Source organism: Hyalella azteca, unplaced genomic scaffold (genome assembly GCF_000764305.2).
Source record: "Hyalella azteca isolate HAZT.00-mixed unplaced genomic scaffold, Hazt_2.0.2 contig13297, whole genome shotgun sequence".
Lineage (NCBI taxonomy): Eukaryota > Metazoa > Arthropoda > Malacostraca > Amphipoda > Hyalellidae > Hyalella > Hyalella azteca.
The window spans coordinates 28,781-40,823 of NW_025943225.1; the positions used below are offsets into that span (position 1 = coordinate 28,781).

Below are 12,043 nucleotides of genomic sequence, written 5' to 3' on the forward strand. Positions count from 1 at the left end.
ATCATTTTTTCAGCTTATAATAAACGATCCTTTTCTTGTTCTACTTATTTTCGGATGGTTCAAATAAAATACGATAATTTGATACTTTTAAGTGTCATTCAAGCATATTTCTACTATATAATATTTAAATTATATAAATAGGTGGACAATATGAAACGATTAAATTATTATTTTACATCAGTAATATCTTGCTGATTTAATGGCAGATTTCTTCAAATTCTGGTAAGAATATCATAATATAAAACATATCAAAGCAAAACCCCACAGTATTCAATTGATTTTCCGTCAAAAGAGAATCCAATAGACTAAACAATCCAATAGACTAAACAATCTAATTTTCTACTCGGGCGGATAGCGCGTAGTCCTAATAATCTTTATAATTAAATAATCCTAATAACACACATTCCAATTAAAACAGTATTAAAAGTAGTAAATAAATCGATATTCTTCAACAATATATTTGTCAGCCTGCTTTGCGGGATCGGACATATTATCCAATTAAAACAGTATTAAAAGTAGTAAATAAATTTATATTCTTCACCAACATATTTTTCAGCCTGCCAGATATATTTTTCAGCCTGCCTTGCGGGATCGGACGTATCAATTTCATTAAGATTTCCATGATAGGATCTAATGTTCCTAAGGAGGCACAGGAGTTCAGCACCAGAAGAACGAGTTGAAGGAACTCGCTGTCAACTCCAGCACTCCGCTGCTCCGTTCCCCATCACGGATCTCCAACAGCACCGGCGACCGTTTCCTTAGAACATGTAAATCCATAAATAATCAATCATCAGGAATTTAATAGCAAAGAAAATCGAGAAAAAGTTCACCATTTCTTAGTTTCGATTTTTTTTTGCTTTTTAATTCCTGGTAAATTTGCGATTAATGCAACCAAATAATCTTAATCCATAATCAATAAATTACGACATCGAAAGCGCAATAATAAATACCAACATCTTTGGAACAATATTCATTTCATGAGCGGCAGCAGGGACATATGAATTAATTCTATTATTACTTTCTAATTTCTATCTTCCATATGTGTTTCGACCATGGTTCAGGATCTTAAAAATATATCAAGCGACCTGGAGACCAGCAAAGAACCTAATATCAAGTTCCATTCGAGCAGCTTGAAGGAAGTATAGGCTAGTCGTTTTCATAGCAGCATATAGGTACTTACAAAATCATTTCTTGCACATGTGAAATTATTGCTTTTTACGATAAATGCAGGTTGTAATTTATTGTTCTGTCGCACCGTCTCGCACCGGTCGGTATATTAATATATTTACATTTGCAATTCCTCAATATCAAAAAGAAATTCGACACAGCAGCAGAATGATACATGACAATATTTTTTCAGCAGGCCTTCTATTTGGTAATGATATTCGCAATGACTCACCCTAGTCACTAACTCACTCAGCTCGTCTTAGCTGTTATACTCACTTCTTTCGTTAGGCTGTACAACATTTCTAACACCTATATGCCTGTTATGTACGTCATATATACAAATTTCATGTGCCAAGTAGTACTCACTTGTTGACGACCACAATAGTCGTACAGACTTACAGTGCATCAATTATACAATTATAATATGCCAATTAGTACTCACTTGTTAACAAGTACAATAGTAGTACAGTACATCAACTGTACAATTATTATATGCCAAATAGTACTCACTTGTTGACAAGTACAATAGTCGTACAGTACATCAATTATACAATTATAATATGCCAAATAGTACTCACTTGTTAACAAGTACAATAGTCGTACAGTACATCAATTATACAACCATAATCTGTCAAATGGCACTCACTTGTTGACAAGTACAATAGTTGTACAGTACATCAATTGTACAATTATAATCTGTCAAGCAGCACTCACTTGTTAACAAGAACAATAGTCGCACAGTACATCAATTGTACAATTATAATCTGCCAAATAGTACTCACTTGTTGACAAGTACAATAGTCGTACAGTTATCGGGTCTCAGGAAGGCAGTCGCGCGCAGTGTGTTCGGTAGCTCCGTAGCTCTGGTAGCTTCGCTTGTCCCCGCGGTGTACTGAAGGCCGATCCTCACACTGCCTTCCTGTACAAACTTTGTTACGTGGCCCATGGCGTAGTACAGGGGCTGCTTGTACACTTCCTGAACACCCTGCACAGAACCGAAATATTATTTCTCCCATTTATTTGCATAATATTTATTAATAGAATGCGTAGTACAGAAGAAAAAATTATTCAATGTTGATTTACTGAGTGGACAAGAACGTCATCCTGATTACTTCGATTTATCTTGAATAGTTACTATTAACCACCTCGCAATGAATAATTTACATGGTCCAATTTCTTTTATATTGTCATAGCCAAAATGAAGAGAAAAAACTTTGTTCTCGTTTTTTCCAACAAATCAGGGCTTCAAATTACAGCAGTGGAGCGGTGAAAGAGGTAGTCGAAAAAATTTATGTATCAACGATGTTATTTTTTCGACGTTTTCTCACTTTCGTACATTTTTTGATAGTTGGTTCTCATTGTAATTAAATTTTCTATATTCTGTACTAGTCTTATCATCAAAAAGAATAAGACTAGCACTACTGTCTTTACCATGTAAAAGAGAAATTCTAAAATTGGTCATAAATATTTTATACTTCGTATATTCTTTGCTACATCTTTGATAAAATAAATAAAAATTTGATGACAAATACGAAATTTAAAAATTGAATTGATTTATGGACATTCAAAATAATTACACAAGATTTGAAATTGTATCAACTTCACCGCATTGACGATGACAGGCGCGTCCACGAAGTTCTTAGCCCAGTTCGGTCCTCCCTTTGTGTCCAGCGCCAAGTTCCAGTCTATCCAGCCCACCGCCCAGTGGTTCAGAGTCTGCATTGTGTTCAATATTGATCAACTCACTCAACAATAATGGAAAAAATTACTGTTATAATTGTTACAAAATTCGCCGTCAGGCAGCAATAAGAGTTCATCTTCATAAATAACAATTTCATTTCTTTTTTAGTGTATATAGTTATTAATATATATTTATTGCTTATTAAAATAACGCGACGTTTAGTATTATCATATTATTTTCTGCCTTTATTTCAGAATCCCATTTAGATTGATTTATCATTGTGTGTACGATTTCATCGTTACTTATTTCGATCATTTCTTACATTTGATTTATGGCAAGATTAATTGCTTACAGAAACCTACTACCAAGATTGAAGAAAATTTAATTATTTACAAATAAATGCTCTTCATTTATAATTAACAATTAAGCCCAAGTTACTGACTGATAACAGTTAGACTGACATCAATAACGTCGTCTATGTAATACTGCGCTCGCTGCCAGCTACCGAGGACCACCTTCAGCGGCTGCCACGGCCACTGACCTGCGCATTTAAACTAATCTTTTATTATTTGTGTTTTTTTAAAAAATAAAATAATATTATTATTCAATCAATAATAATATTAAATTAACAGTAACATTAAAATTTATATTAATATTTAATATTAATAATAAATACTAATAATAATAATAATAATATTAAATTAATATTGCTATTATTGTTGATATTGTTTGTTAAATTTATTATTACTAATATCAACATTTATATTTTCAATACGTGATCCAAAAAAACATAAAATACAGGAACTGTATGTCCTTCATTTTTGTGGATCGATAAATCCCTGGCACCGAACGTGTACCATGCGTAGATATGATACAATAAACTATTGCATGCGCGTATTATAGGTAAAATTAGTTTTAAGTGTGACCTCGAATACAAAAGTGTGTACTTCTCATTTAGTTTAAACCGAATTTGCATCAATCGCAAAAAATTATTAAAAACTGAGTCTGAATACAACCTGAATTACATTTCAACTAATGCTGAGGCAAAATACTGACTGGTAATGGTTTGCCGAATATTAAGAATAATAAAGAATAATATTTTATACTAGGATTTGACCTGTGCAAGCCTCAGTGTAGAGAATAGGCCAGTGCGGGTAGCGGCTGTTTGTTTCATCCAAAACGGAGGCCGGCACAAGGAAGTCTACGTACCAGTGAACTGCCGCGCCCGACACGAACCGAGCGGTTAAATTGTCAGCAGCCATCTGCACATTAAATTTATATATCATCATCTTATATAAATATAACTTTATGTCATGCATGCGAGTATGTGATAGCTGTTATTTAAAGTGAACTTCTCTGCAGCCCTATGCATATTAATAGAGAACAATATTATATTGAACACGAGTATGTGAGAGGATAGTTATTTATCAGGCAAATGAGTAGATAATATACATGCATTAAATAAATATTGGACGGAAATGCATCAAACTCAAGTACGTTTAGCTTGAATGAACCCGATAACAAGCGAATTTTACATATAGAAGAATTAATATTGCTTTAGTTAGACTACTAGACTTCATACAACCTCTTCTTTTATGCATAATTTAACTCATTGTTTCCCCCCCCCATGATACGCACAACGTCCATCCAGTGCGGCAAGGCGATCCTGTTGTCGTCCAATACAAAAATTTTGGTGTCGTTGAAGCCTTCGGCCTCGAGAGTGGGACCTAAGAAGTGGCCCACCCACTCGGCCTGTCGCCAGTACAGGGAACAACGAATTTGAGATTTTTCGTAGCATACATAATCTGATATATAGATTTGTATGAAGTCTAGTATAGAATGATCTCTAGAGATACTCGAATGGAAGAGAGAACTAAAGTAAAAGAATATTAATGGCAGAAAGAAAAAATATACAAAACTCTTCGAACTATTTTCATTCCTATCTTCATCAGTTGGGAAAATGTTTGCGAGATCCAGAGCCACCCGTCCCATTGCATTTATTACAACGGGGACCATAATATACTTTTTATTAATGAAAGATCTAATACACTTTAAAATAAAGAAAAAATGTTTAACCCATCGCTTGTTTTGAAACGTTTTGTCCCACCGTATCTGTGCAAGAAATTATAACAAATATTTCGCTCATCATAAGCGATGATAAACGTAGCCATTTTTATTAAAATGGAAGAATTGTTACATGCTCTGGCAATTTTTTTTGTCTCGTCGTGTCTTCTACACAGAAACAATGACATATTTCGTCCATAACAGTTTTCTTACTGTAGGATTTGTTGCCTGTCTTAGAGCTTATCTTACCTGTTCAAGAGCTTATCTTGCCTGTTCTAGAGCTAATCTTGCCTGTTCAAGAGCGTATCTTACCTGTTCTAGAGCTTATCTTGCCTGTTCAAGAGCGTATCTTACCTGTTCTAGAGCTTATCTTGCCTATTCTAGAGCTTATCTAGCCTGTTCTAGAGCTTATCTCGCCTGTTCTAGAGCATATCTCGCCTGTTCTAGAGCTTATCTCGCCTGTTCTAGAGCTTATCTTGTCTGTTCTAGAGCTGCTTATCTTGCATGTTCTAGAGCTTATCTTGCCTGTTCTACAGCTTATCTTGCCTGTTCTAGAGCTTATCTTGCCTGTTCTAGAGCTTATCTTGCCTGTTCTAGAGCTGTCCACCCCATGGCGTTAATAGGAAAGTCTGTGATAAGACCGTCCGTAGGTTCGTTCTGCGCCGTCACTGCCCAGAATTCCACACCGCGCTTCCGGTACTCCTTCAGAAACCTGGAACACGAACGAAATCTTAATATTAAGTTTATTATCAATAATTTAAGATTTTTACCTCGAATACTGCGAAGTTTCACTATGAAATTTCGCAGCAACAAAAAGCCATGTAGAAGGTTGGTATTGAATTTGTTTCGATTGAATTTGTTTCGAATCAGGATAATATGTTCGAATCAATATAATTTTAAAGTGGTCTTTATGATTGGCTTTTTCTGTGCTCATAAGAACTATTTTTACCAAAATTGAATATTTTATATTTAAAATTAGTGCTGTAGCATTCTGCTGGATCAATTGGCACAATATCACGAACAATATCGTACTCACGTCATATAATCTTCATGAAATGAATAATATTTATTTGTTTCTTAATGCTCTAGCTTACGTAGTATGAAGTAGAATGAGCAAAAATCTTTTACCTCTTATTTTAGTTGGTACCATTTTGTACAACCGAAAACAAACTAAAGGAAACTTTTAAGTGAACAAAAACGAATGCAAGCGAAGCCACGAGATAAAAGTTTTCTTAACTAAGATCACCTCAGAATATTCCAGTTACAGTATTCTGATCCCATAAATAATTCCTACAGAATTTGAGGCGTATTTTTATTGCCACTAAATAAACACCACGTCAAGATATAAAACCACAAAAATAAAGTATTTATCCATGTCAATTCTCAAATGATCTATGTTTTCTATCAGACCACATTACTTTAAAGTAACTGCTACTGGATATGCAGCAATTACTTCCTAAACCAACCGGATTATCTTATTAAGTATTCGAGAAATCACCTATTTTTGGAGTACCCTTCATAAAATAACATTATTTAAGTTCAAACGAGTGGGTAAGATGGCTCACTGCTACAGTTCAAAGTATAACATGAATTCGAGCAGGGAGTTGTTGGCTCGAACCCAGCTCACTGGGACAGTTCTGGTCAAAATAAGCAATGTGGCCGGGCGGTAAATCACGGCAAAATTGGAGCATAAATTGCATTTGCGAGACCAGCAAAAAAAAATTAAAATTCTGCGATGTACAGAATCAGCGACGGGTCTATATGCTGGCCTAATCCACACTATTAGTGTTGCTGAAATAAAGTTATAAGCTGAAATATGTTTAGAATCAGCGACAGGTCTACTGGCCTAATCCACGCTATTAGTGTTGCTGAAATAAAGTTATAAGCTGAAATATGTATAGAATCAGCGACAGGTCTAATGGCCTAATCAACGCTATTAGTATTGCTGAAATAAGGCCGCAGTACAGAGGCTTCATATAAACGCACTTAAGGATATACTGAGCCCAGACAGCCCAGTATTGCCTCTGCAATTTCCCTTTGCCATCCAGACTCGGTCCAGTCTTCATCCACACCGGGGCTGACCACGCGGACGCCACGAGCTTCAGAGGACCAGACGAACCACGTACACGAGACGCTGCTTGGATCAGCGGGATCTGCATGAACAAATTACATAAAATGTCAAGTAAAATTATATGTTTTGTAATGTAATGATTGTAATGCGGTTAACTCAAGCTTGAAATTTTGATTGTTGGAACAAAGCAACCTGATTACTTTTCGTAATCTTCGTTTCGGAATTTAGATGTGAACGATAAAAATGAGATCAAATCAAACGTACGTTTCTTCGTCAGGAAATTATTCTTTCAAATGTTTGAATTACAAGGTGCACAAGCTACATCTATCAGATTGTCAGTGAAACCTATTTTAGATGTCGTCGTTTTGACGTTCAGTTGAGGTAAAAGTGTTCAACATCTGCATGCGAACGGAACCAATAATTCCTTGAACTATATTTCTAGAAATTCTTTATCTTTAGAGGATGAGGTCCGCCACACCCTCTCCTGAGGTCTTCCCTCTGGAGGGTGAAGTGCTAGTTCACTTTCATCTGGATGTCCTCCCTCTGGAGAGTGAAGTGTTAGCTCACCATCATCTGGATGTCCTCCCTCTGGAGAGTGAAGTGTTAGCTCACCATCATCTGGATGTCCTCCCTCTGGAGGGTGAAGTGCTAGCTCACCTTCATCTGGATGTCCTCCCTCTGGAGGGTGAAGTGCTTGCTCACCTTCATCTGGATGTCCTCCCTCTGGAGGGTGAAGTGCTTGAGGTCCTCATCTGTCTGCCCTTCGTCCAGGTCGTCGTAGGTGTAAGCTCGCACGCTGAAGTCTGCTCCTCCGATAGGAACGCGGCCCATGGAATACTGAAGACCTTCAGGGCTGAAGTACGAACTGTAAACGAAATTCAGAAACGAAGGCCTTTGAACGAAGTTGGACTTGAGGCGAACTTGAGCTCTCTAGGTCTGAAGCAGGACCTAAATTAAATTGCAGCCGTTCAAGGCCGAAGTTAGACCTGAGTCATACTGAAACCCTTCAGAGCTACTTAGGACGGCGACAAGACTTCGGATAAAAATTGCATATTGAACTCAGTGATAAATATTGCCATTTCGTAGTAAGGTAAGTGATATCGGTTTTAACAGTAGCTTTGGAGGCCACACTCATATCCGATAAATTTCCGTATGTATTAATTAAGTGAGAAACAGGAAAAACGCATGGCATTCGAAGCAACGTCAGGAAAAGAATTGAAGGCTTAATTGCAACAGATTTAGTATAAATTATGGGCTATGAGAAAAAATTTGAGAATGTGAAACGATATGGTTTCATATTCGAAGGTTGAACATTTTCATACTTCCTGGTAACAATTAAGAACAAATAATGACCAATTTCTGACCTGACTATGCAGTCTTGCAGTGGCCGCGGCAAGGTAAGGATGTTAAGCGCTGCAGCATCCGTGAACGCGCCTCCAAAACCAGCGATTGTTTGGTAACGCTCAGACCTATCCAATGTCAGAGTAACTTCTGGGGCTGGCTCAGCTACTACTCGTGTTGACTCCGCCGTTGAAGCTGGTGTGTCAGCTAGAGATGGTCCTGAGTCAGAGCTTCCTCGTGTTAACTCAGCCGCTGCTGACACTAAGTCTTTTTGGGATGTTCCCGCGTATGTGATTATTTTTGCCGACTCGATTGAATATGGGACTGAATCCACGCTTAACTTTTCTGCTTCACTTTGAGATGATACGACCAAAGCTTCTTTTAACGGCAAGTCAGGTTGATATAGTTTCGGATCATCATTTAACTTTGTTGAATCAGATAGGCGAGTTTCCAAGTCAGCATTCTCGTTGGCTGACTCAACTCGAGCTGATGCTGACAGGTTCTTCGATTTTTCCAGCTCCGTTATTGATATCCTGGATTTGCTACTCATTGAGGCCAAATTGTCATGAGACAGTACAGTATCACCTCTCTCAGCTGCTGATTTAGCTCCTGACGGCATCACATCAGCACTCTCTCTTGCTGATTTAGGTACTGATGGTATCACATCAGCACTCTCTCTTGCTGATTTAGGTACCGATGGTATCACATCAGCACTCTCGCTTGCTGATGCAGGTACCGATTGGATCACATTAGGACTCTCTCTTGCTGATGCAGGTACTGTTGGTATCGCATAAGCACTCTCTCTTGCTGATTTAGGTACTGACGGCATCACATCAGCACTCTCGCTTGCTGATTTAGTACGAGAAGATCCTTTGTCGGCTTTCAGTGTAGCTGGTAGAGCTTGAACCGAAGCTGTGTGACTGCCTAGCTTTACCGACTCTGCTCTCGTCTCAACCGACTCCTCTGCTGAAGATATAAGGACAACAATAGTCATCTCCGTTTCTTTGCGTAAATTATTAGTTAAATTAACGTCCAATAAGTTAGCACAAACTATCTATATGCATTATATAAAATTTTACAATGTTACTGTTAATTTTATTGTTGTGATATTAATATTTGAGAACAAAAACAAACGAATCATTTCATTAAAAAAGTACACAAACACTTCTTCAATCGAGCCTAAGGTCAATTTGGCGCTGTCCAAAAATCTCCTGGCAATCGAGATCTATCATTACTTAATAGTTTTATTATCGTTGTAATGGTAATGTCCGTGTCAGCTTTAATTAGGCCATTCGATCTGCCGATGATTCTGAACATCGCAGAAATTTCTCAGCTTGTTGCGGGTCTCGAACACGCAACTCAGTGCTTAAATTTCTCTGTGATGGACCGCCCGGCCATCTCGCCGATTTTGACCAGAACTGTCGCAGGTAGCTCTGATCAAACCCAAAACTCACTGCTGCGATCTTGGTACTTTGAATTGTAACCACTGGGCCACCCAGCCCATCTTTGTAACTTCATCTGGAACGATGTCTTTCAGTCAATTAAATCCCCTCGTGGACAGAATTGCCGAATATATCTTGTTCTCACCACGAAAAGTCTTCCACTGGTAGTAGGTTTCTTGCCACCGCAGTCCCGCCTTGTCAGACGTGACCATGAGTAGTTGGTTACTGGCCATAGCGGGCAACACGCCGGGCAAGCCGCAGTGTTCGATCGTGTCCACGCACACGATGCTGCCGAAGCCGTAGTCGCGACCGACGCAGGAGCCTGCAGCTTCTGAGCGAACAATTTCAATAGGCTAACCTGCTAGTATTTTATACAGTTTATTTAATATTAATAATGTTCGAACACACCTATAAATTTTTCTGTCCTGTATGCTCCTGCTTTATTCGTTGATGTTCAAGACGCTCTACTTTCCAACTGTGAACGTTACTAATCCTACTAATGAAAGTCAAACATCTACTTTACTTGTGTATTTCACTCACGCAATTTTGAGTTAATTAGAAAGAAATAATTATCCCAACAGACTTATTTGTACAGCATTTACAGATTACCCTAGCGCTGCTCAGGGTAATCCCTTAATTAGGGTAATCCACAAATATTAATTTAAAAGGAAAATGTTTATTGAACCAGATAATATACATATGATTATGTTGGCGTACAGGGCACTTTATGAACTCCTTTATGTACAGGACACTACTGAACTCCTCGGCAGAGAAGCAAAGAATAGAAGATTGCATTTGTGGTGCCAAGCTTTCATTTTAGTTTCATCAAACATAAAAACAAACTAGTTAAAATATCGATATAGATCCGAAACCCATCCATTACTCACCATGGTTGGGCCGAAGGACAACTAGCAGAAGCCAAATGCACCATCGGAGAGGCATGCGCCAGTTAGCCATTCTTGTTTTTATCACTGATACCATTCAGATTTGTCCTATTCATGCCCTTGTATGGATCTCTGAAATTGAATTTTTATTAAAAATTTGATGAAATAAAACGACAATAGTTAAGTAATCCTTCAGCAATGAAAGAAGGATTAAGAAGATACGGCCTTATCGTATTCCCTAACAAATTTCAGATACGGGTCAGACCCCTAACAAAATTTAGATGCTTGCTGATTCTGCATTAGGTGCCGCCTATAGGAATATGGGCTTCATCGGCTTCTCTATTTCCACGTCGGCAGCCTCTGAACAGCTTGCGAGCTCGGTATGACTCGGATCGGCCAACTCTTGTCATACTCTCAGGCGACTAAAAAGTCGAAAAGAAGATTTAGACCAGATGGTGGCCAAGCAGACCTTATACAGGGTGGCGAAGCATACCCAGAATAAATTTACGCCCAGCGTAGCGACTATTCGGCCGAAGACTGGGCGGCTCCGATTTTTGTTAGAGATTCTGTTCTGTTCAATTTTCTCTTCGTTCAATTTTCTCTTCGCTCAATGTTTGAATAAAATCCTCTGGGCATCTCGCACGCGCGGCGAGACTTGACTCTCCCATACTTTCTTACACTCTCAGGCGCCTATTAAGTCGAAATGGAGATTCTGACCGCAACTGATTTCGATCGAGTGGCCAGGCAGACCAAATATAACTTTAAACTGAGTGTAGTGACTCTAGAGCAGAAGCCTAGGAGGAACCCGAATTTTGTTAGGGTTATGAATAAATCTTTTACCTCTTATGATGGAGTAGCAAACAAACAATTTATTCGACTTTTATTTTTCTTAAAATTGCGAATAAATTGGAATGTTAGAATTCGATTAATGACTCTTCTCGAGTGTTTCTTGTTCAGATATTGCACGATATAATTCTACAATTATTCTTCAGAGCTTGGATAAAAAATTTCTTGAAATTTAGGTAAATATAATCTAATATAATAAAAAATATGTATAATTTCAATAGTCTATTCGGTGGTAGTGTGAGCTTACATGGTGGGGATGTGTGTGACTGTGAGTGTCCCAACGATCAGGACCAAACAATAACTAATGCAGAGGTCATAAAGAAACTACAGGCGATCCTTCACAATCTACTACGCCATACTTAGAGATAAATTCAAGATAAGAGAGTCTTGTTGCTGAGAAGAATATTACTAACATAATTGAGAACAATATTAGGAACATAATTAGTTCATACTAATTAGATCAGAGCTTCTTCTGGTTTGGAGACAGCATTTTCCATAGGAAAAATGTTTCTAAATTAACTGAATACCAATTTGAGCTTTACTTCGA

The 12,043-nt window shown here is 37.8% G+C and overlaps 1 protein-coding gene across 2 annotated transcripts; it reads right to left on the bottom strand.

Moving 5' to 3' along the window:
• Positions 1 to 144: 144 nt before the first annotated feature.
• Positions 145 to 11,783, bottom strand: LOC108668345 (lysosomal acid glucosylceramidase). Of its 2 annotated transcripts, none has more exons than XM_018155533.1 (13): positions 11,744 to 11,783; positions 10,654 to 10,782; positions 9,912 to 10,097; positions 8,348 to 9,287; positions 7,686 to 7,848; positions 6,899 to 7,065; positions 5,501 to 5,624; positions 4,487 to 4,600; positions 3,966 to 4,110; positions 3,310 to 3,389; positions 2,773 to 2,883; positions 1,950 to 2,152; positions 145 to 757 (listed from the first exon to the last, which is right to left on the bottom strand). In XM_018155533.1, exons 2-13 carry the CDS (start codon positions 10,745 to 10,747, stop codon positions 658 to 660), a joined length of 2,427 nt encoding a protein of 808 aa, XP_018011022.1. In that variant the 5' UTR covers positions 10,748 to 10,782; positions 11,744 to 11,783; the 3' UTR covers positions 145 to 657. The 2 variants fall into 2 exon arrangements, with proteins under 2 accessions (XP_018011022.1, XP_018011021.1); XM_018155532.1 differs by having other exon boundaries at positions 8,348 to 9,290.
• Positions 11,784 to 12,043: the final 260 nt, after the last annotated feature.

Excerpts from the sequence above, each read along its gene's own strand:
- LOC108668345 (XM_018155532.1), bottom strand. The coding sequence starts at position 10,747 with ATGGTATCAGTGATAAAAACAAGAATGGCTAACTGGCGCATGCCTCTC. Across the intron at positions 7,066-7,685 it reads GGGAGGACATCCAGATGAAG|ATCCCGCTGATCCAAGCAGC; the intron begins GTGAGCAAGCAC and ends TTGTTCATGCAG. Across the intron at positions 3,390-3,965 it reads CTACACTGAGGCTTGCACAG|GTCAGTGGCCGTGGCAGCCG; the intron begins GTCAAATCCTAG and ends TTAAATGCGCAG.